This window comes from Danio rerio, chromosome 7 (assembly GCF_049306965.1).
Source record: "Danio rerio strain Tuebingen ecotype United States chromosome 7, GRCz12tu, whole genome shotgun sequence".
In the NCBI taxonomy this organism is placed as follows: domain Eukaryota; kingdom Metazoa; phylum Chordata; class Actinopteri; order Cypriniformes; family Danionidae; genus Danio; species Danio rerio.
Window position 1 is genome coordinate 64,045,342 of NC_133182.1, and position 26,138 is coordinate 64,071,479.

General features: G+C 36.0%; 2 protein-coding genes across 2 annotated transcripts in view; both read right to left on the reverse strand.

Annotated features, from left to right (window-relative positions):
• LOC141375164 (uncharacterized) overlaps positions 1 to 26,138 on the reverse strand; it is a 340,778-nt gene that overhangs the window by 172,785 nt on the left and 141,855 nt on the right. The gene's annotated exons all lie outside the window — the stretch shown is intronic.
• Positions 1 to 26,138, reverse strand: part of rell1 (RELT like 1) — a 49,261-nt gene that overhangs the window by 22,008 nt on the left and 1,115 nt on the right. Inside the window, exon 2 of the mRNA NM_001201360.1 lies at positions 6,393 to 6,587. Coding sequence (NP_001188289.1) covers positions 6,393 to 6,587 — 195 coding nt within the window. The remainder of the gene's footprint in view (positions 1 to 6,392; positions 6,588 to 26,138) is intronic.

The window sequence follows — 26,138 nt, forward strand, 5'->3', positions numbered from 1 at the left end:
TATGGCAGAGAAAGCTAAAATGGTGTCTAAACGCTACCATTTCCACAGAGCTTCTTCTGTTTCTGTATTTGGGCTTTCAAAGGACACAACACAAAGAAAGAAGTGCTTTAATGTTAATTATATTCCAGAGAAATATATATACATATATATATAGCATTTGACAAAAACAGCTTCCAAAATCTCTTCGAGTTCAGTGCTGGATTCAGCTAAAAATTCCTCAAAGAAGGAGCAGCTCCAACCATAATAGATAAAGCTGTGGATTGTGAGCCACAGCCTGCAAGTGTTTTTGTTTGTTAAAATTTGATCAGTGACATGCGCAGTGTCTAGCATTAATAGAATGCTGTAGCGAGAACACAAGCAAGGGTGTAAACAACAGAAAATGCTGTTTGGCATTGCTAACAATTTAGCTACAAATTCATATATCAGTCAAGCTGCCGTAAATACACAATCTTCAGCAGTGCTGCAGTGCATCTATGTGGATGCTTTCCCTCTGTTCTATTTCTCAAATAACCAACGCAAAAGATATGTGAATGCTTCATATTACTTACACATGCTTAGAACACAAATATATTTGAAAGACACTTTTACTACAGATTTTATTTTAGAGAGCAGGCATGGGGTTCAGCGCTGTCATTTTCTGTCTGATTCAAGCACAAATTGCTGCAACTAACAGCTTCTCTGACTGACAGTATTTACACGGTACAAAAGCGCATAATTGAAGGTGCGTGACGTTTCCTGTTGACATGGAGCTGATCCGCAAATTACAGCACATTTTGTTAGCTGACCAATCTGAGCCTCTTGAGGGCTGGTTGTTTTCATATTAGCCGAGTAGCTACATATAATCAAAGATGTATGAAAATAATAACATGATTTTTCACAAATGAAGCATGAGCACACATTGCTTTGCCTCTTAAAAACACAACTAAGCCTTAAAAATACACTGTAGACCGCCCCATCAAGAAAAAAAGAGTTTCTAAAAAAATATTCGAGCTTTGTATTGGACTTAAAGATAGATAAAGTGATCAAACAAAATTAAGATGTCTTCATTATTTACTGGTGGAGTTGTTCTTCGGTGTTGAAGCTTTTAGCAGTGACATTTGAACTACACTGAACTTAGGGCTGCCACAAACGACAATTGTTGTACAGATTCATTAATTATACATGATAATTTATTTATTATTACAATAATCCAACCAAATATGACATTAATAATTATTACTTTTAAATTAATTAATCATTTGAGAAATTGCTTCGATGCATCTGTTTTCGACACATTGTGGGATATAGCATTAGGGAAAAAAAAATGTAAAGGCCAATTTTTACATAAAATGTTTCACTAATGCACTTAATTCATGAAATAGGAGTAAAAACATACATTTCATTGTCAAAAGTGGAAAATAATTAGCATCTCTTGAAAGCAAAATAACATTTTTAATAAAACAGAGCAGTGAATAAAGAAGTGATGCTGGTGGTCTATTCTGCTAAGGCAACCCCTTACAAATGAAGTAATAAGCAGAAGGAAAGTGAGTGAGGGATGCTTGACATGTTATAGATCATTTAAAAATAAAAAGAACTATTGCTATATAATCTGTCAGGCTTCTGAATATTAATTACATTGTCTGCATTCACTCAAACTGAATTGCTGAAGTGAAAATGCGGATGATACATGAGCGCATGGCTTTGAATTGCTATTGATGCCAGGCAACCAACAGAATATGATACATCATATCTCATAAACAGTACAAGAGAGTAATGTTCCCTCTATCTATCTATCTATCTATCTATCTATCTATCTATCTATCTATCTATCTATCTATATAGAGGGGGGGGGGAGACTTTTCCTGCGCATATGAATAAATGCACTTAGAACTGTGAGGGAACTCTCAGGCACTCAGGGTATGTCAAACCGTAATTTGTTTTATAGGGATGGGATTAACCGGTTTAAAAACAAAATAACCAACATCAGTTATAGGCTGTGAATTTCAGTTTCGGTTTCCTATTGAGAATTATGCCTAAATTAAAATCTAATCCTAAAATAGCATATAAAACCATGACATGGTTAAGTCTGCAGTACTGAAAGTTGCAGTCTCTCTCATTACTTTATTAAATAAATACAAACATTCTGAACTACCTCGTCTCTGTTTTCACATTTAAAGTATGCCGAATGATAAATGAAAATAAAATTATTTTCCATAATGCGCACCCAAGGATATTACTTCACGTGTAGGCTATTATTTCTGCAAAAGTGCATTAAAACTCAAGCAATAGGCTGCAACATTTCAGAGAATGAATTGGGAACACACGGAAGCTTAAACTTTCCAATAAAGACGTGCACACTCGCTTTGTTTTGCTCAGGGAAATAAGCCTTCTCTGATGATCGTCACTTTCATATTGTTTTTATATTAATTCTAAGATTTTAGAGCAACTGATGGTCATAAATGTTTGGAAGACCTAATTCTGTAACTGACTGCATATGCTAAAAAAATAAAAAAAATAAAAAAAATAATATTAAATAATATTGCCCCAAAAAAGTAACTGAGGAAAATGTGATCTATAAATGAAATAAAAAAAAAAATAATAATAATTAAGCTGTCATTTATGCGTTTTCATAAAGTCAAAAAGGTAAACGATTAATGTGGTCAGTATAAAATGTCTAAAATATATATATTTTTTTTTTCATTTTGCCAATCAAACTGCACATTTCGGTTGAACGACCCTCTTATGTTTAGCAGTAACAAAAGATTTGATGTTGTTCAATGGGGAAAGTGTAACTGAATCGATGTTACCAGTAAACTGGACTATACTATAACTGCAGATGAGGTCTCTTACATTAGCTAAACCAGTACATTGGCTACAGAAAGACAGAATTTTACTTTTGAATGACACTCAGGAAATTCCACAGCACACTGAAAATATTAGGATTGCAAGCTGTGATTTAAGACTATTAAATTAAATGGTTTACTTGCTGCTTTAGGTTAACTGCTTTCTGAGTTGATGTTTAAGTTTCTACAATTATTAAGGAGTAAGCTATTGCTTATCAAGTAGAAAGCTTTCCACTAACTAATTCAGTTTGTTATTTTTTTAACAATGAATTAATTTGTTCTTTGTTGATGTTATGAATATACATTTATATTATGCAAATTTATATAAATGTTCTAGCAATACAGTAAAGTTCTAATAAAATCCCATTTTCTTGGTTCCAACGAAAACCTCGCTGATCAATAAGTTTATTTGAGATGTCAGATGTCTCGCCTTAAAAGCAAACAACAGAAAACAGTCAATCTTCATTGAAGCATATCTGTAGTAAATATACTGGCGACTGGTTAAGTTCTCTGTTATAGCAATGCGTAGGCAGAAGTCAGGCTTACACTGCTTTAAGTCAAATGGACACTGCATGACGTCATTTGAAAAGGGCCTATTGAAGATAAATGTACAACTCACACAGATCAAACTGTTTTCATATACTAAATATTTAGTTACTAAACCAACATTTATTTTTAAAATTTAGGTTTGTAATTTAGTGGTTTGGTGACTTTGATGGTTATTTCATTCAAAGGTGAAAACGAATTTAATTAATTGACTAATTATAATTGTCAAAGTTGTCAATTGTAGATTTTTTTATTAAATTTACTAGAACTTCATTCATGGTAAGCGGTTTTGACAAAATAAAAAAAATAAAAAACTATAGAAATTAAGATTAATTGAATTTTATTCTAAACTTGTATCAGTTTCGTTCTTCTGTTAAAACAATAAATAAATAAATAAAAGAAATACTGAAAAATATTGGAAAAAAGCAGCAACTGACGTCCATACATTTAACAAACAAGTACTAATGAAAATCAATGTTTGTCTTTCCATCATTCTTCAGAATAACTTTCTTTTTTGTTCACCAAAAAAAAAAAAAAAAAAAAAAAAAAAAAAAAAAAAAAAAAAATATATATATATATATATATATATATATATATATATATATATATATATATATATATATATATATATATATATATATATATATATATATATATACACAATCAGGTTTGGAACAAGTGGAGGATGAGTAAATAATGACAGATTATCAAGTTATCAAGTTATAGTAGAACTATCCCTTTAAGTACTGTGAGAACATTTTTATACACTTCATGGAATTATCAAGAAATTCTGTAAGAGGAAGTCAGTCCAAGAAAATTACAGAGACATGAAATGAACTGTCTTAACTTAAGGCCGTAACTAAATTCTTTAATGCAAAAAGCACACAACACATCTTAACAAGTGTGCAGCAATGCCCTGTCTTTTACCCTGCACACAAATTACACACATTCTCTACAGAAAACTGAAACAGCCCTTCTGACAATCTATACTGCTTCAAAGCTTACAGTAAGATAACAAATGCTTTGTGCAATCAGTAAGATGACTGAGGCATTTGGCAAGAAAAGACTCCCTAAGATTGTTACAGGAAGAAACACGCCATTCTCCAATCTGAAAATGATAATCGTAAAAAAAAAGATTTCAAATAAAGATTTACGGTTAAAAAGAAAAAAAAAAAAGGTAGCGGTGGTTGCTACATTTTTTTTTATAACAGGATGCAACTCAAACATTTTTCAGTAAAACTAAAAGTAACCTACCATATTCTATTAATTAATACAATGTTAAGACACCAATTTTTTGAATTGACAACACTTTTGTAATACAGACAAAAACACCAGCAAAAGCAGTTAGTGATGAGTACAACAATAAACCAAAGCTCGGCTCATCTCAGAGAGACATACTAATATGTAGGTGCTCAATGTCGTTCACACCACTAAACATTATCATGGTAACAAACGACACTAATGTAATAAAATAATCGATCAACATTAGATATAACATAAAATTCTAATGTACATCACTATTAAAAAAAAAAGAAAAAAAAACATACTAGTGCAACAAATAAAAAAAAATATGACCTCTACCACCTCTTTTCCTATCTCTTGGCCCTTAAAACAGAGTATGAAGGGAAAGGGCATCAATATATTTACCCCCAAGAAATGGGACATCACTACAACACCTGCACACGTTATCATATGTCATAGCGATCTCTTGCTTTATATAAAATCAGACGATCGCGACTGCTGTAGCATTTCCAGTTGTGTTATTTTTTGTGTTTATTTTCAGGAAATTATTGAAGGCAACAATATCATGCGACAACAAGCTCATAACTGTATTGTGCATATTCATCTAAATAGCCATATTCAATTAAACACATGAAAATAACATTAACATTACACCAGACAATGTAAAAAGGACATTTCCAACCCCTAGACTTTTCTGACAGGGAATTCGAGTGTCATCGAGTAACAGATGTGAAAGTATGTTGTGAGACTACATCCTGCTATACCAGGAGTTATTACTATGGATTATAGTTAATGAAATTTGGCTGTTTTTATTTTGCTTATTTTTAAGTCATGACAGTAAAACACATGAATGTATTAAAACATATACTTCCTTATTGTAAAAATTCAGCATAATGACCAAATACTAATTTGTGCATCTCCTTACTCGCATGTGCAGCCATGCTGTCGTTGTAGAAGGTGTATTCAGGGAAATTTTTCTTACCCCTTGGTTTCGAGTGTGGTCCTGATAAATCTATCCAACCCTTCCCCTCAGCCCAACCCCTTGTTTTGCGTAATAATGTGAAGGGGTAGGGGTAAGGATTGGACTATATTTGAAATGAGATGAATCAACACAATTCCTAAGTTTTTTTGAGATAACCTAATTCTTTTTAAAAAAATTCTGTAGATTAAACATAAATAATCAAGTTGACTTAATCAGAATAGGGACAACATGAAGGAATTTGAAGCATTTTTCTCAGTGCAAGTAATTTTTTGAAGATTTACTATAAAAAGAGACACATTTTTAAAGGTTTTTATCCTTTTCACAGCAAAGAAATTCTAAAAAAAAAAAAAAAAAAAGAAAGAAAAAAATAAATAAAATATATATAACCCTCGTCCTAAATCACCATCCCATTGGCACTTGAATACAGTGGAATGAGGTCAAGCATCTATTTTGAAAGCTCGTTCAATTGATTGCCAAGATTTAAATAGTTTATAAATATTTAATTCTTAAGCCTTGACTATTTTCATTTCAGTCCACTGCTTGTACTCATTCAGACCATTTCAACATACAACTAACCTTCAGACTTCAGCAAACAATAAGCAAAAAAAAGCAACAAAAAAAAAGCATAACTGCTGCTTACATATTCACTTTAAAACCCCTTCAAAAGATTTCACATACTACTTCCTTAAATCTTACTGTAGATTTCATTTGTTTGAGAGGAAGGTTGATCTTCAGCCATTTTAACAAACATTTTTCAATTTCACACAGTATTAGCACAACCAAATTTCAACAAAACTCACCTCCTTTTTCAAGTTCTTCATCCCTCCTCTCTTTCTCTAGCTGCTCTTCTTCCTCCGCTTCAGTTGTACATCGGTAGCCTTTTCTCTTCAGGATGTGGCAGATGAGAACTCCCAGAAGCCCCATTAGGAAGAAGAAGGGCACCAGAATGAAGGCAATATTCTCTGGGTGCCCATCACCTGAGTGCCCATTTCCACCTGAAATAAGAAGACATGAATCAGTACAAAGGTTCTATATAACTCAAACTGATAAGCAGTCAATCATAGTCGAGGAAAGATAAGTTAATGGAATAGGTTCAACTAAACACCACATTTTTGCTCTAATAGATAGTTAAAGGAAATTTTAGCTGAACCTATGTCCTTATATAAAATATAGGTTTACAGAGTCAGGAAAAGCATGTTAAATTAATATCCACAGGTCTTGACAATACACTGATGTTTTATGTAGTGAAATGATTAGTCTATGCAAAAAACGGAACTATTTACAACAGCAGTGAGAATCTATACTAGGGCTGCACGATAAATCAAAAATGAAATCATCATTTATCAAAGTGTGAGATTTTCATGCACATTTCTTCATGGAAGCACGGTTCTGTGATCAGTAGTAAATATCATACATTAAGCACTCATACGGAAACTCCAAATCTGTCCCATAGAACAAACCCAGGTTGTGCCTAGTGGTTACTAAATGTAAATGCAGTTATGAGCAATGATTGATGCCACAATATTTGATCATTAAATTAATAATCCAGAATACAAACATTAAGCGTAAAACAAAAGGAAGTGTTTTAACTTCGGATAAAAAAAAAAAAAAAAAAGGATTCAATATTCTGCTTATTTACAGTGTTTCGTCAGGAATGAGTTGATTTTACTTAGCTGATATAGAGATGATCAGCTCATTAGAAGAGCTTTATGCACAGTGTACATTGTTCCCTAGTGCCTTCCCCTTCGGTGCTCTCTACCGGAGCACAAGAACCTCTTATTTCGCTTCAGAAATTTGCCCCTTTCTTATTTGCCGATTTACACAACAGCACTGCACATAGCGTCTTACAAAGGAAAAGTGTGACATCATATACCTCCGAAACTAAACAATAAAAATTAACATATCACACTCTAAAATGCTATTTAAACAAAGCATGCTCTCTTTTAAACTGAAATCATGGTGGAATATCCTGTAGAATACAATTTGCAGGGTGCGCAAGGACCAGGATTGAGAAACACTAATCTAACTGGAGGAAATTTGTACCATGAACACCAAAACCATGAGTGGCCATGGAAACAAGTGCCACTCCATTAAAAGCAGCAGACCAAACCCCACCTCTTCTGTTTATTGTGGGGTTCAGGCCTGGGGCCCGTTTCAGTAAGGAGGTTCAACCTACTCAGGATTTAAACTTGAACTCTGAGTTGATTTACAGAGAGATTGAAAACTCAGAGTTTTGGGTTTCAGAACAGCAGATCTGAGATTGGTCAATCAGCTTTGAGTAGACCAACTCAGAGTTAAGCGTGCACACCGCAACTATAAAATAACATTATCAATGGAGCGCAGATACTACGAGTGACCATGACAACATCTGAAAAAGAGATCAGCATTTCTTTCTCCAGCTGAACTTGATGTGCTCATGCAAAGTTATAGCAAATATGAGCATATATTTAAAAAAGCAACACCACCGCATCAGTGAAACAGATACAGTTAGTAAGGGAAAACATAGCTGCTCAAGTTAATGCACAAGTTTACATTTAAAGTATTTAAATATTTAAGTATAATAAATAATGTAATGTGTGACATTTATTTACTTTTCACTTGAAAAGTGGGGAATTGGCCGTAATTTAGGTTATTTTAGATGTAATTGTATTAAACTATATAAATTAGGTGTCTGCATAGTTACTGCAACAAATCTAACAAAACAAGACTGCATATAACCTAGCTTAATGTTCAGTGGAAATGTTTAATCCAAGGTTCCCACTTTTGTTCATTAGTTAAAGATAACATTTCAAAAGTTATGGGTGTCAATCAACTGTTTTTTTTTATGCGCATATCCAAATTGCGCATAAAAAACGGTGGGTGGAAATGTAAGGCTAAAGTGAGAAATACCGCTTCGTCTTTGCAAAAGGGGAAGAGACCGAGCAGGGGTCACCAATCTTTGTCCTGGAGGGCCGGTGTCCCTGCAGGGTTTAGCTCCAACTTGCTTCAACACACCTGCCTGGACGTTTCAGGTATAGCTTGTAAGACCTTAATTAGCTGGTTCAGGTGTGTTTTATTGAGGCTAGAGCTAAAATCTGCAGAACACTGGCCCTCCAGGAACAAGTTTGGTGATCACTGGTTTAGAGAATAAAAACTGCTCCTCCTGACCAGGTTAGGTTCACAGATTAAGTCACCACAGTAACTATACCAGGAGTAACTTTAGTTACTGACACAGTAACTAAAGTTATCTCTCTTTCAGAAACAGAGTTTCTCTCATTTCAGGGTTTTCACCTAACCTCCTTTCTGAAATAGGACCCTGGTGCTTATGGAACCCCTGTTGCTAGTTGTAGAATTATACTGGGCGGCGCAGTGACTCAGGGTGCTTTCACACCTACACTTTTGTTTCGGAACGTATCTCGTTTGCCCAGTTAGCGCGGTTCGATTGGCATATGTGAACAGGGTAATCGCGCTCTGTTCCGCGCCAAAGTAATCGCTCCGAGATCGCTTGAATGAGGTGGTCTCGGCTCGATTGAAACGAACCCTGGAGCGGTTCGATTGCAGTGAGAAAGCGATCCGATCCGAGCGCGGTTATATCACAGTGTTTTATGCATACGTAATAGGCTTACGGCTATATGAAGAGAGAGTTATGAGTATGGCGGGAAGTTTCGCGAGTCTCCGGATGCCCGCAAACGAGTGATGATCTCCCGGTAATCTTGCCTCTCCCTCCCTCAAATAGGCATCGTCGCGCACCCTTCTCACCCCTCCCCACCGCGTCTCTCCTCAGACATGTCGCGTGCGCGCACCCTGTCAATCACCACCAAACCACCACCTCTCCTGACAGCTGAGCGGGACGCTGCAAAATAAATCCTGACACTGACCAATGTGAGGAGAGTTTACTCGCACGTGACTTGTTTTAGCTCTTTTGGTCCGTTTAGAAACTTTGCAGTGTGAAAGCGAACCGCTCCAAGAGCAAAGAGCAACAATGTAACAATTGTAATCTCTGTTTCGGAACAACTGAATCGATTCACAGGTGTGAAAGCACCCTCAGAGTAGCGCTGTCGTTTCACAGAAAGAAGATCGCTGGTTCAAGCCTCAGCTGGGTCAGTTGGCATTTCTGTGTAGAGTTTACATGTTCTCCATTACACTTTGTTCATTTTGTACTTTTGTTCCTTTGTTTATTGGTCTTAGAGATAACCCTGCCGTAAAAAGTGTCACACACATTCTGAAAAAAATAAAACCAAAGTTTTGGTTTATGTCAGGGTATATCAGGGTATTGGTATATAAAATTTTGGAATGATACCCAGCCCTAGTTCTCCCTGTGTTGGCGTGGGCTTCCTCTGAGTGTTCCGGTTTCTTCTGTGTTAATGACTGTGTATGGGTGTTTCCCAGAGATGGGTTGTGGCTGGAGGAGCATTCGTTGCATAAAATATATGCTGGATAATTTGGCAGTTCATTCCACTGTGGCGACCCTTGATTAATAAAGGGAATTCGCCAAAAAAAATTATGAATGATCAAATGAATGATTGAATGAATTAATTAACTAATTAATCAACCAATCAATCAATCAACCAATCAATTAATTATACTATTTGCAAGGCGGGTCTGTAGCAAAGGGCAAATGCTAGGAGCTCCGCCAATACTTATATTTTTATTGTCTATACTAAATGTCAACACTGTGAATATCAAATATTGCATAAAATAATTGTCCTACAAAAACATAACTCTGATCTCTCTCTAGACTCACCCAGTTCGACATGATCAATCCTCACCTATGCATTTACACATACAGTAACCTAATTGTTATAGACACATAATAAACAACCACCATACTAAAACACTGAAGCACTCTGGTGACCAGGTAAGAAAAAGAAGAGAAGACAGGACAAAGTCAGAGGTCATATTATATAGCCTAATAAATGAATAAATGAAATGACTGGAAATGAATTGAAATTGTCCTGGTCATGATAATAATTTAAATCTGTCAAAATTTGACAATTCATATTTGAATTAAGCTAATTTTGTAATGTTTGTAAGTGGAGGTACTAAAATGGCAACATGTTCAAGAAAAAATTATAACTAATGTTTCTTCTCCAATTTGTGGTGATCACATTGGAAAACAAAACACTTCAAATTTATTTTGGAGATTAATCGGTGGCCTACTGTAAGCTAGAGAAGTGTTCAAAATTTGAGTATCTACCAGTTATAATTCTTGCCGTTTTTATTTAAATTATAATGTGACTTTTTACAGTTTCAGTGTTTACCATTTAAATAAAGTGGATTATTAATAACATAAAAAAATAATAAATACATGCATTGTTCATTGTTAATATTACTAGTTAATAACTTTAATAATGTTAACAAAATAGTACTGTATAAATGTTTGATCAAAAAATATTGCTGGAACGGCCTAAAAAAGCAAGGATCATCAGGTTCAATCTTGCTTAAGCAGCAAATTTGCCAGAGCGGACCCTGATTATTTGTTAGATACTAATTATAACATATAATGTTCAGAGCAAAAGTTGCTATGACTACTTGCATACCCTGAACTCAACGGTTATCAACTTACATAAGCTTAATGTTTCCAAGATAAGTCACATAACCTGTTCTTTGGAATACTATCTTGGGAAATGTAGTTTGTTTAACACCACTAATGAACAGTTTTTTTTTTTTTTTTTTTAATGCATTGCACATGCAGATTAATAGCTTTAACAAAATGACACTACAACTAAAAGGCATTCTGCTATTAAGGAAACAAATGGTTTTTTTACTTTCAGAACATATCTACACCACTTCTAAAAGGAAATCTATTCAACCTGATATGCCCTAACAAGAAAGACGACAGTGTTGTTGGAATGTTTCAGCTAAACCCCAGCATAACATCAACATGTTGATTAAACCGCTGTTGTTAACAGTCTAGACATACAATTGTGCTTCTGCTAGATTAAAACCTATATTTGATTGAGTTACCATACTCTGAGACTTTATAAGAGAGCTAACAGCACAGCTTATTCAATAAGTGCTGCGAGCTAGTGTCTGCACAGACAGAAAACTACATTACGCAGCTCAAAATGAGACAGGCCAAGTGTTTGGACAGTCAAATACATAGAGGATGACAGAAAGGGCAAGGCTGAGTGAAAGAGAGTATTGCAGAAGGGAAGAATGACCTAGGAGAACAGCACAGAGGACAGATACTGGCATGGTACCCTGCAGTGAGTGACTCAGGGGACGCAGTAATCCCTGTAAATTTCCACTCTTCAGTTACGCTCTCTTATTTCATCACTCTACATCTTTCAGTCTTAACCCCTTACAAACTGCAGAAGTAATTGTATGACACTTTAATATAGGCTATACTAAGAAATCATTTACAATGACCTCACGTGTTTCTCCAGGATTTACCGGGGGTCTGAGAGTCATTATGTGGAGCTGACATTAGAGTTCTATTTATACTGCTGCTATAGACAGGCTAACATGATTTAAATAGAAAACATGATAAATAAATTTAAAACTTAGCACATTCTATTTCTGTATCTGAATTTTTGTGTCAGAAATATATCCATCTCTGCGTGAGTGACGAGTCCTTGTGTGCTTCATTGCCACGCATTTCAGAACAGAACAAGCAATTAAACTGAGAGAAACACATCGTTATTTGAGAGGTAGTTGTTTGTATTGCGGCTTTTCCTCTTTATTATCAACAAGTTGATCTATTGCTGCCATATCAGCAGCACAGCACAAACATAAATATTTACTGTGTGACAGCATTGAAAGGTATTGAAATATATGAAGAGTTCACATGCAAAATGCATCTGATGATGATTGATGAATCTAGCAAACTGAACAGACCTTTTATTACCGGTTGCTTTGCGCTCGTCCTGTCTTGTCAATATGATTTTACGCATTACTGCTGAGACATGTTAATGCGTGCAGCTGACAATCAATATTGGTGGGCGGGGGAACCGCACTCCTAAGTAAAGTTGCGGTCGATCTGAAAACCCCTCCAACTGGTCCACCGTTTTTATGTTGTTAAATTTGAAAAAAAAGGACTGGGTGTGTTTATTTCACCCCAATATGACAGTCTATACACTATAAATCATATTAGAATGTCTGGATGAACTGATCTGAGATCTCTGCGTGTGTTGTGAAGGACAAATCTATCGATCCTCGAAATCATGATCAGCAATGCAACGACTGGCTGACGGCACAGCATAATAATGACATCATCTGAAAAATATTCAATAATCCATGTGAGCAAAATTACATAAAATTCGAAGTAAACGGTTTGTTAAATATGATACGCAATAACTTTACACCTTGTTGTGGGCTGCATGCTTGGCCCTTTCATGTGTCAAGAGCCAATTATTTAGTTAGAGCGGATTTTCCTTATTATAGTAGCGATAGTAGAATTATAGTATCCACTTTTTTAATAGGTGTAAATAACTGGATATTTTCAAAAGCATTTTGATATTGGTAAAGGCATCTGCAACTTTTGTGAAGCATCAAATCACCCTCATATTAACAGTCAAAACATGTTTATGACTGCATAAATGCATTTTGCTTTAAAAAAAAAAAATTCACATATTGTGCATGTCTATTGTCATAAAAAATTACCTTAATTTAGATACTAAAGTGATCTAAAAAGTTAATTTCAATAAGTTTTCTTTTTGCACCACCAGGTGGCAGTCTTTGTACTTTCATTTCGGGGGTGCAGACCGCATAAGTTTTATTAATATATATTTTTTAACTATATATATATATATAGTTAAAAAATAGTTACTATTTTCCCAAGTGTATATAACTAATACTGTAAGAAAATATCAGAATTCGATACATACTTTCTGTATTTTCTGTGCTTAAACTTACCCTATCTAATCCGGTTTATGTGAACTGAACCTGCTCCCAGCCAGGTTTGAGCTACCAGAACTGTTGCTATGACAGCAACTATCGGATCAGTTCTGAAGAACGAAACAATCCTGGATCGTGTCAAACCGTCAAGAACCAAATACATCTAAGTAATCCACATACGAAGAATGGACCCCAGGTCATCCATGGCTCGTTATTATATGCATATAGAATTTCCATGTAATGTTTCGGCTGTGTAGTTAAAAACATGGCGGTTCCATTGTTTTCATTCTGGCTAGCTCCATAAGATTGTGACTTATCTCTGTAATCAATGTTAGTTCAGCTGCACGCATAGCTCCACCTTTTGGTACCCTTTCTCCTGTTTGGTACCCTTTCAAAAGGGTGTCAAAGAAGTGGTACGATACAGTTCGGTACACTTTTTGACAGTGGAAACGGGTCATTAAAGGTTTATATTTTCCTTCTACTAAGACAGCTCGTCAAAAAACATGTAGCCGCGTTTTCACGGTCACGCCTAAAGCCAGTCGCGTTTCCACAGTAATGTCTAGGGCCTAATCAAGCCAAATTAGGGCCTCCTCTGGGTCAGCGACTGGACTTTTTCAGCTCACCTAATACCTTGGGCTAAAGAGGGCCAGATAGGGCTTTGGGGTGGAGTGAAAGCAAAGGCGGAGTTTGCCTGAGTCTGATAAAAATGGTCTGCCGCCTTTACACTAGTTTTCCGATCGCGCACGAGTGCCCTGGGACGTCAGGTTTGCGAGCCCTTTATACTGAAATGTACCCACAACTTTACCATCCATCAACATCATACTTGTGTCACAATAATCCAAAAACATTTCTTCAGAAAATACCAAGCATTCCTTCCACAGCCTAAAAACAAGTTCTGAAACTGAAGGTACTGTAGATTTAGATTTTTGTGTAGATTTTAATCACAAATGTATAACACAAGGAAGACTTTTGGAATCAACCGAAATGAATCCATTCTGAGGATCCATGCATGTATTTCTTAATATATTTCTGAATGCAGTAAAACACTATTATAAAATAAGATAGATAGGTAGACAGACAGACAGACAGACAGACAGAGACAGATAGACAGATAACAGGCACTGACTGTTTTTATTTCAACTAACAAGTAATTAGCATCTTAAAAAACTAAGAAAAAAAGTAGGAAAAGGAGAAAAGAGAAGAAAGAAAAAGATGTTTCTGTGGTGACTAATTGTGGTGTTCTATTGACAATATATTTTGTTTATGCATGATTATGTGGATTACACCTACTTGCCCTATTCAGTGTGATTTGAAAATAGATCATGATACTGAAATAAAAGTCTGCAGTAACTACTAGTTTACGCTGACTTTATGCAATTCTGCTTTGTCTCTGAGAGTCTGAACTCTGGCCATCAACATCCTATGTACTGCACCAAACCAGCACACATGCAGACAAAGAGCCGATTGTGTGATGTCTATCACTGCATATCTACACATCACATGCAAGGACACTTCGTTTCAGAATGAAAAATCCCAGTAGTCTAAAAAGAAAGGAATTTGCAAAAGTAAATCAACTAGATGACCTATGCCAGGGCTATTCAATTCAACCCGGCCCCCGAGGAAATTTGTTCTGGCCCTCCAAATAGTGTGACCAAGACATACAATTAAATTTAGTTCAGTCAAAAAACGGCCACAATAGCTATGAAGTGATATGCATCTGTTCAATTCAGTATGAGCTGCAGAGGCTGCGCAGAGCATGAGTCACCACACGCTAGTGGTGCGGACAGCTGAAAACATTTGGATATGTTTTGTAGAAAATGCCTTTTGTACAATGCACTGTAATCATTATTAGGAATGCAACGATCAGCTGATTTCACTATTAACTGCGTTAATTCGTCGTTAATTAATTATAAAGGCTTTTCTAAGCTGCATTTCTGTTGCATGGAAAAGTTATGACAAGTTGCCACCTGTGCGCTAGTTTAAAGTTCCAAGTATGTACACGGAGGCTAATACGCACACACACCGGATTAACTATAGCAGCGGCCGTTCCCATATCACGTTGTTTCCGCTTGCAAGATTGTTATTCCTAATGCAAGAATGACAATATCGCGCACAAGCGGAGCAACGTGCTTGCCTCTGTCCGGGCGCACGCTGTATATCTCACAGTGAGAGTTGTGCATGCCTTTAAGTGCAATGTTAACAAAATATGTTAGACGAATTATTATTAAAAAGATTATATGCATGAACCCAGATGACAACAACAGTTAATCGAAATAGCTACTTCCTTAATATAAAGCTTATTGTTCTAATTTAGATTAGACGTGATAACCGTGAAAGCATGATTATTCTTCAGACTACGAACCAACCAACCAAACCAAACAACCAAAATCTATAATGCTGCATCACTAATTGTTCTGCTGTTCAAAACATAACATATGAATGGGTCTGAATGTAGAAGAAGCCATCTTCAGCAATGCAATGCTTTTGTTGTGCGAGATACAACATTTTTAATGTTTGTAAACAAAAAGAGTCAATTGGACAATGCAGTTGTTTTAAAATATAATGAAATAACATTTTAATGTAGAAAAAGCCAACATGGGTGTCTTTATGAGCACAAATACAGCATATGGGCTCTTATATTAGTTGTGTCATCACTCATATAGCAAGTCATATCTCTCCAGCCCTTCGTTTGGGATGCTTTTTATGAACCGGCCCCCATAACAAACTAATTGAATAGCCCTGACCTACAGTATGCCTTTGCCTTTTTGCCTTATTTGTGTGGTCCTGTGATGAACACATTCTCAACAGCAAGGCCCCTTGTTTGTAGACTAAAGCCCATTAATTGTCCAAAATTGAATAAAATACAGAGGCCACTTGAAGAGAAACACTGTCATTGGATCAACTTTTAGAACTAAAACATTAAAATAAAAACAGACAATCAGAATCTACATCACGTTAAAGAGTTTAACTATGTAAAGCAGTAGATGAACACTGGAACACTGTTGTAACAAGCAGAAAGCTATTTTGCATTCTTGTTGTGAACAGGTCTCATTACATATTAAAATTAAGCAACTGAAATTTGATAAATTTTACATTTAAAAAGTTGTGAATGGATTTTTAATTACTTATTAATCTTTATAACATTTAATCATTATAGGTCCTTTTTTATTTTTTCCCCAAAAAGGATTCAAGTTTTATTGAACAAGCCATGCATGTTATGTTTATAGGTGCTGTATGCAAGTTTGACACTCAGTGGTTGAACTAGGTATTGCACTCCTGTATCAAAACACATTTTCACTAGGCTTTTCCACTGCAGAATTATGTTTATATGTTAGTTTTGATTAGAGTTGATTTCAAACGCAATAAATCTGTATAAATCGTGTAGTAACAGGCTCATAATTTTTGGTGGGTGCAACTAAATTTTGTCTGGTGCGCCTAAATTTTTAAAGTTAAGATCATTGGTGCTACCAAGAAAAAAGGTTAATTTCGGTTCAGTTCCTGCTCACCAAATGTTGAAGCTCGTAATATTTATATTATTATTTAATTAATCACCTCATGTGTAAGACTGAATCTGCGTCCCATCTCATAGACTGCTACTATCCACTGAAGATCACAATTAAGTCGCGGACACATGCTGACTGAATTAAAGAATAAAATATGCTGTTTTCCAACAAGACTACCCGGGGTGCTGAAATACAATTGGCTAAACTGGCATTGGGCTAGTTAAATAAAAACAAAACAAAAAGACAGCATTCTGGCCCGTAACAGACATTTTCAAAGCAGAATATCCATGATCTGATCCTGATCCAATTAAAGGCCAGCTTACAAGTGAGATTTTTTTTTTTTTTTATAACTCTACACAATGTCAGACTGTATGAACATGATCCCATGTCACACTGTATAAGATCTCAGCTGTCATAATGCCATAGGAGAAATGGTCATGCCCAACTGAGCCTAGTTTCTCTCTAGTTTTTTTTTTTTTTTTAATTCTTCACTTTTGCCAATTGGAAAAAAAAATTCTCTCACCGCTGTTGCCACTGGCTTGCATGGTTCAGCATCTGTAGAGCTGCGCATTGATGGATCTGCTCTTCAGTGTTTGGACCACACTGAACTGAGCTAAACTGAACAACTTAAACACTGAAAACTAAACTGACACTGTTTCCATTTGCTATGATCTTCTATGTGAAGCTACTTTGACACAATTTACATAATAAAAGCGCTATACAAAGAAAGGTGAATTGAATTAAATAATGTCAGACTAAACGACAATGAAGACGCACCAAACACGAAAGAAAACTCCCTGGTGTTTGATCCATCCATGACACTTTCACTATTCACATTCTGAAATGACTCCTCACTGCAAAAATAGAAATAGGTGCATGCAATTGCAAACTTATGCACTATTTTATGTAATTTTAGTAGTATAAATAGTGCAAGTAGTGCGTTGACACTGAAAACTCTAAAAAGAGTAAGTGCACTTTAAATACCTGGATGATCCACTAATACAACCGTTTAAATGAAGAGTGGAATAATGAACACTTTATGCACTCAGAAAAAGCTAAAGCGGAAGTGGCTGAGCTTTTAAGCACTGATGCTGGATAACTTCATTTCTCTTGGATTGTGAAAGCAGTATTCTTCCTCAAGAGTGACTGTACTACCTCCCGATGGTTAGTGCAATTATACTCATGACAGGTATTATTTGGTAGTTTGGTCATTTATTTAACTAATTTGGCAACTGTTAAACCAGAATTTTCGCTTAGTAAAAAAATGTTAGCGTTTTATTTGGGACAACACTGCATTCATATACTATTAGAGCTGTGAACCTACACTAGTCTCACGGTTCGGTTACGATTATCATGCCATCAATTCGGTTCAATTCGATATTTCGGTGCATCACGGTGCATTGACGGTGCTTTTATATTTTCTTTAAAGCAGCAGCTCTTGTATTAAAATGTATGAATATATTTATATTTATATAGGCTATTATTTGTTATACAATTTAGTCATTTAATACAAACAGTCAGATATATAAACTGTAACTTTTAAAAAAATGAGCATTTAGCAAATAATATAAACAAATATAAATATCCAGCTCAATTTCTGATACTTGTCTAGTTCTATTACACCTCTTTGATTGGTTACACCCTCAACAAAAACGGTTGCGATTGGCTCTTGTGCGCTGCGCTCTTCAGATAAATGATAAGCAGCAGGCGGCAGCGGCGATCTCACAGCTGATCTATGATAGACACGGTGGAGAAAACTCTGCAGACACGCGCTCGTTTCTGTATCCAAAAGTAACGCTGTAAAACAGCCGAGAGAAAAAGAAAAGTCACGCCAGCAGGTCAAATGGGCCACTGTGTGTGTGTGTGAGAAAGAGAGAGAGACAGAGCGAAAGCGAGCGCGAGAGAGAGAGAGAGAGAGAGAGAGAGAGAGAGAGAGAGAGAGAGAGAGATGGGGTAGGCTACTTTCATTCTCAAACACACACAGTGAAATTGTGCACATTTCATGAGTAATAAGTAGTTAGAGCGTTGTAAATACTCGCGATCGTCTCCCTCGTGACAGAGCGCATATGAGGTAAATGACATCAGTAATAACCGGTTATGATTATTACTGAACCGATTCGAATTGTCCGCGTCTGCATCGTGGTGCATTGAAGAAATGATTAATTTTGACACCCCTATATACTATGTTGTTAAGTGTGAAAGTGCATAAGTACATAGTGGATAAGAGCATAGTTTAAAGTGAGCCATTTGGGACACAGTTATTCTGTAGCAATCTGTAGCGAAGGGCTGGGAGGACAGTCTCATCTGAATCTGACAGTCACCAAATGCCACAATTTGAACTAAAGCCTAAAACATGCAGTTTCAAAGAGCTATTAAAATATTTGTTGTATTTTATGCTGAAACTTTAAATGCACGCTTATTTTACATCAGAAATTAGCCTAATAGGGTATATACAGGAGGACTTTTTATTTTTCAGTAACCTGGGTCAAACTCTTCCGGTGAACTGTATGACGTTACAAAATATCTGCGTTTAAGGTCTGTTGTCTTTAAAAATCAGTAATCTTCACTGCCTGATAAACATATGATATAAAACGGGTCTCAAAATGTACAAGCACTGCATTCAATTATTTTTTCCTGCCATGTTTTTATAATATGGAAATTTATTTTACCACTGTATTTTCAATGGGGTTTCAGCACTCGCCTGCTGATCATGACGGCCGTGTGCATGTAAATGACTTTTAATCTCGTTTTATGCTTGAACAACTAAATGAATGGCGAAGTCTATTTAAATTATTAGATTTTAATTGAATTACAACATTGATGATGTACAAGGAACCTTGATAAAATTGAAAAAAAAAAAAAAAAAGTCACATAAACCATTCAGAAGTTTATCGTTATGGATAGAAACTCTAGTTGTGCATATACCCTAAATCCCTTTTAAGGTATAATGTCAAGATATATATTTTTCATTGATGAAATGGTGAAAAAAAAAAGCTTAATTTCTTTTGGTAAAGCAACAATAAACAAAAATGTTATATTATATAACATGTTAAGATACAAACAGGACAAAATTATGTCCTTTCTAAATCCTTATATCAGCAAGCCTAGTCCAGCAAGCCTACACACTTGATGATAGAGTATGTTTGGATGTGTAGGAAGTGGTCATTCATCTTGCTGAACTGGCTCGACGCCAGGGCAATTCTCAAGAGACAGGATGACTAGCAAGAAGGAGATCTGACGTGACTCAAATATGTGTGAACAATAGCCTAAACATTTCAGGCAACACACTGCAGTCACCACCCCCTCCTGCAACCAGGCCTAACAATCAAGGAATCTCAGTTGCTATCTAATGTTACAAGCAATGAAGTCATAAACAAAGTCACACATTCGACTCTAAATGGAAAGGGAATGACAGTGTTCGTGAAATGGGTGTTGTGTTGTTTAATTACAAGTAATCTGTGCAACGTGTGGGAAGGCATTCGAGATAAACAGTCCATTTCATTTTGTTCCCTTGACTGATCACATCACTGTTGTTTGCTCGAAACACAATTATTTTATATCTGTGCAAACAACTATAGGACAGTTTATTTGAAATGTAAAACATATTTCAGACTGGTAGTTTCCAATTAGCCATCCAAAAGGTTCTGTCCAGCCATGTGACAGTTTTCTGTAACATAATAATCCAGGCACGCTGTGTTTTCAGACATCAGCTGCTGCTTGTGACCCTCCAGTCAGAAATAAATTTGTCTGGAAACTGGATATGGTTTCTATTATGTTTTGTCCAGACAGATATTTTGCCTCTTTACAATTAGCAATTAGAATGGCAAGTTGGAACATTGTGGACTATACCCAGCAGACACTGTGGGCATTATTTGACACCTATGTTTTATGATCATTTGAAAGACAACTTTAATATGTCACATTTTTAAAGAGAAGAATTAAATGCTTCTGGCCAGTTCATGTAAATGTTTGGTTTTAGAAATAAGTCTCACTCATTTCTTCTCCCCATATGGGAACTGACTTTTAAAGGAATAGTTCAACCCAAAATTAAAATGCAGTCACTACCCTCAAATGGTTCCAAACCTTTCCCTTTTGAAGAAAGATACTATATACTATAGCATGGGAGGATAAAGATTGGGACGATAATGGTTCCATGATTTACCGCGGTTTGGAAAATTTACGGTTTTAAAACTGCTAAAATTGTCTGCGGCGTATTTTCTTTTCTTTTTTTTACGTGTTAGACATTCATTTTCTTTCATTTATTTTCTTGTCGGTTTAGTCCCTTTATTAATCTGGGGTCACCACAGTGGAATGAACCGCCAACTTATCCAGCAAGTTTTTACGCAGCGGATGCCCTTCCAGCCGCAACCCATCTCTGGGAAACATCCACACACACACACACACACACGCACACACGCACACACGCACACACGCACACGCACACGCACACGCACACGCACACACACGCACACACACACGCACACACACACGCACACACACACACACGCACACACACACGCACACACACACGCACACTACAGAATTTAGCTTACCCAATTCACCTGTACAGCATATCTTTGGACTGTGGGGGAAACCGGAGCACCTGGAGGAAACCCACGCGAAGGCAGGGAGAACATGCAAACTCCTCACAGAAACACCAACTGAGCTGAGGTTCGAACCAGCGACCATCTTGCTGTGAGGCGACAGCACTACCTACTGCGCCACTGCCTCGCCCATTATCAAAGACAAATTTTCTTTATTTTTAGGGCAACATTATTTTGAGCAGCAAAGTCAATAATTTATTTATTTCCGATTACTTCTGAACCAGTAATCGGAAACATAAAGCAGTTGGAGGATGGTGTGTTTAAACCAATTATTTATCTGACTGAATTGTAATTAATCAGACTACATTAAAGTTGTTATCATAATTAATAAATAGAAAGAATGGCAATACCTTAAAAGCGAGCAAAGTTGTTCATTAAGTTACATGGTAAAATATCCAGACAGTAGACTGAATCAAATTAACATACAGCTTCTGTATGTTAAAGGTTCTGTAACATATAAACGACTGTGTAACAAAGACAGTGAAACTGCCTTTGTTAGCATATGAAGCTACGCATTAATGTGCGTTAGACGCAGAGTAAAAGCCATTCTCCTATATCTTTAGGTAACAGTTACCTTACCTTCTTAAACCATGAGCAAAGCATTGTCAAACATGAGTAAAAACAAACCCCCAAAAACCAGCTAGACATGAAAGAAAAGTAGAGGAGATAAAGTGGGGGAGAAGTACATGAACACTCTCCTCAGGCCATGACCTAACAATAGTAAATAGATTGTGTATGCATCAATGCCTCTGTAGATTTCATCAACGCTTAAGTTATAAGCGGTCAAATGACATCAAACATGACAAAGTAATATGAAAGAATATCACGAGCAGATGAATTGTGTAGGGTGAAAGGCACATGGTTACTGTAAGAGCAAATGGCAGAGATGTGTATTGAAGCTGTGATGAACTCTGCCACGCCAGGAGGACCCATCCCGTGCTTGGAATGTCTCAGTAGTCCTTCATAAGCAAAAAAGGAACAGTACATAAAATTCTCAGCTTACAATTATTTTGCCTGACATGTTTATCGTTCCAAAATATTTTGAATATTTCTGTAAACAAAATAAATTGTTCAATGCAAAAAAGTTCTTGTTTTTTTTACCTAAACAATTTAAAATAACTTATTTTAGTGCAGTAACCACAATACCTTGATGCTGGGAAACTGTGATATTTTTATCGAAGGTTATCATACAGTCGGAACTCTATATGAAGTATATGAAGCATGGGTCGGTAAAAGATACTATGGAAGTCAATGATGACAGGGTTACAGTTTAGGTTTTCAGGTTCACTAATTTCAAAATATTTCCGTTCAACAGAACAAAATAAATTAAACAGTTCTGAAACTAATGAAGGGAGTGTAAATGATGGCAAAATGTTCATTTTTTTTGGCTGAAGTATCCCTTTAGATGCAGACATAACCATGAACTAATCCACCCGTGGTATTCTTTGATGCCCACCAGGCACAAGAATCAAAACAAACTACCATGGCAAAAGAACTGTTAAGCATCATCACACTCCCGTGAACAACTCAACAAGACAGGGCAAAAGACAGGGCAGTCAGTCTCACTTATTTACTGGTAACACAATCAACATCCTTATACAAGTAATTTTATACTCTATTGTTTTTCAATTGATTATATGATTTACACTACTTTTTGGGATTAGAGTACCCATGTTAAAAAGAACTTGTAGCTGAATCATTTATGAAACAGTTCCTTTATTAATCAGAAGTCGCCACAGCAGAATGAACCGCCAACTTATCCAGCATATGATTTAGGCTGGATTTATACTTTCGCCTGCCGCCGCATTAAGCAGCTAAGCTGACTGCGCGTGCACCTCGCGAAACAAATGAGGCTTTTATACTCGCCACAATCATTAATGTGATATTTTTTCTAACGACAGGGGGTGATCAAAAGAAACTGACCCTTAAATCAGACAAATAAACAGAAGTAGAAAGTTTCCGGAACTATGTTATATCATTAATATCATTCAGTATTTTAAGTTAATTATTTTTACTGTTTTTAGAAAATTATTTGAATGATTATAAGGATTTTTATAACCATTTAAGACTTTTTAAAATCAAACTTTGACGCATCGCTTGCTTTTGTTCATATCTCGGACAGTTTTACCTATTAAAGTTTATTAAAATATTAATGACAACAGAATATGGGTTGCTCTACAAATATATTTTTTATTATGGCAAAAATAAAAGCAAAATAAAAGAGTACACTTACTTAAAAATACGAATGTTTTTTTTTTTTGTTTTTTGTTTTTTTAAGATTTAGCACGCTCCACAATTCAAACATTACTGTCTGGCTAGTTTCTGTCCGCTATTATGCTAAAAAGGCAACAATGGCCCAACATTCCTGACCATCATCACCAATAAAGCCTAAAGAGAAACAGGCCATCAGTAAATTGTAAAACGGTAGGTTCAAAAAATCCTTTCCAGTTATCAAAGAAATAATCTATTCCTTAATTATAGTTTTGGAACTATTAAACTGTTCTAAATTTACAATTGTGTATATACAATATCAGTGTAAAAATCTATGACTGGTGGAAAAAATATTTCTGTAATTGTTTACCTGGCTCATTTTTGCCCTGGCCTCTTTGTTTGTTTGTTTTTTAACTTATCCCTCTGGTTTTTCCAAAACTTTTAACAAAAATGTTCTCCTTTTCCATGGCTGTTGCTATTTCTAGCCAAGAATTATTGATCATCTGGTTATCTCTAAGATCAGAGATCATAGAGATTTTGTTTCAGACAAAATCTCTTCAAAGTGTTTCATATTCAACTTAAATCAAACGAGGCGCCACGTGCACTGTTCGCTCGAGTCTCAAAAAATGCTGTGCGGTGTGCGCACCACCAGCTGAAATCATGTCGTGTGCACCCAAAGCGAACATCCGCAAACTCCACGATGACGTCACATTCGCCATGTACAGTCAGGTGAACAAGCAGACGCGTCGAGTATAAACCAGGCTTTACGCAGCGGATGCCCTTCTAGCTGCAACCCAACACTGGTAAACAGCCATACACTCTTGCATTCACACACAAACACTACGGAAACACCACACTCCACACAGAAACATCAACTGACCCAGCCAGGGCTTAAACCAGGAACCTTCTTGCTGTGAGGCGATTGTGCAAACGTGAGGCAAAACTTTTATTTAAAATTACCAAAACTAATGACACAACGTATGGCTGAGAAAGTAGTGCTATAGAGTAAAATCAAAGTGGAGCAATTCGACTTGGGAGGAGGAATCTGTCCCTTTACTTGACTAATAAGTACGCATAGATACATCCATTAGATGTCGCCTACCCTGCTGTTGTCTATTAGAAGGAATGTGTCTTCAGAGCTGTCATTTTGGTACAGGGGAGCGCTTCTTTGACATAAATGTGAGATCAAAGTGCAGTGGAGGACTGTGGCCATCCAAAGCCAGAGATATACACATAAATACATATTTCTATGATTGGGAGTTTTCCTGGTTGTCAGTATGCAAATATTTCTTTTAAATTACGAAAATTATAATTTAACATCACTTTTCTACATTGATGGATGTGACAGCACGGGCATTGCCGCTAAAGTGTGTGTGTGTATGGAAATATACTATCCTTCCTCCCTGTTTAATTTGATCTAATCCAAGTCAAGCGATTCATATGAATCCCCGTTATGAATGACTTGTTTGCTTTGTTGACAAAAATACAAGTTTCTGGCAGTGCAGCATCTTGTTGTCATATTTCATAACATTGTTTGCTAATTTTATTCAACAAAACTAGCATAAGCCTGGTATTTAGTGCGAGTTGGTGCTCCTTTGTCTTATGGTGAATGCAGTCAGAGACTGTACAATCATCAATAATGTTACTTGTTAAGCACAAAAGTTTGAAACATAAAAAAACTAAATCTTACGTATGAAATATGATACCTTTGTGCATTGCTTTCTTTGTTTGCTTGTCACTACATCCCTACACAATGCTAAAGTCCAGCATCTTCACATTGGCACACTGTCTTGACCAGTACGATTGAATGACATTTGTCCTGGAAGCACTGTACAATTGTGGAAGTGACGCATGATTAGGGGCCGTATGCGACATCTAGTGTATATATCTAAGATAAATACTGATTGTAGGGTTGGACTGAAAAACGATCGAATCGCAATAAATGTATGTCAATAACAATGATAAGCTCTAGACTGTTTCTCTATATTGACCTAAGAGCCAATCACACAGCAGAAATCTGAAATAATGAGAATCAAAAAGCGCGTTGATATGAGAGACGTACCAAATTTTCGGCCACCAAATGTTTATTATCCTGAAAATGTTATGCCATTCAATGGACCCTCTAATATTTTGTGGCTTCCGTAATTGTCAGGATACTCTTTTAAATCTGGAAGCATGAACAACTGATATCGAAATGTATATCGTTATCAATCAATATAAAAAATAATAATCAAGATTGCATGTCTGACATCTCTCTCACCCCTAACTGATTGTACTTATTTGACTTGATAACATTGTAAAATAAACTGATAAACAAGTATGGAAATTGTGCATGGATTTTAACTGTATAAAAGACAATCAAAATGCATAAAGGTTGAAAATCTCTACATTTTGCTAACATTCATTTCAT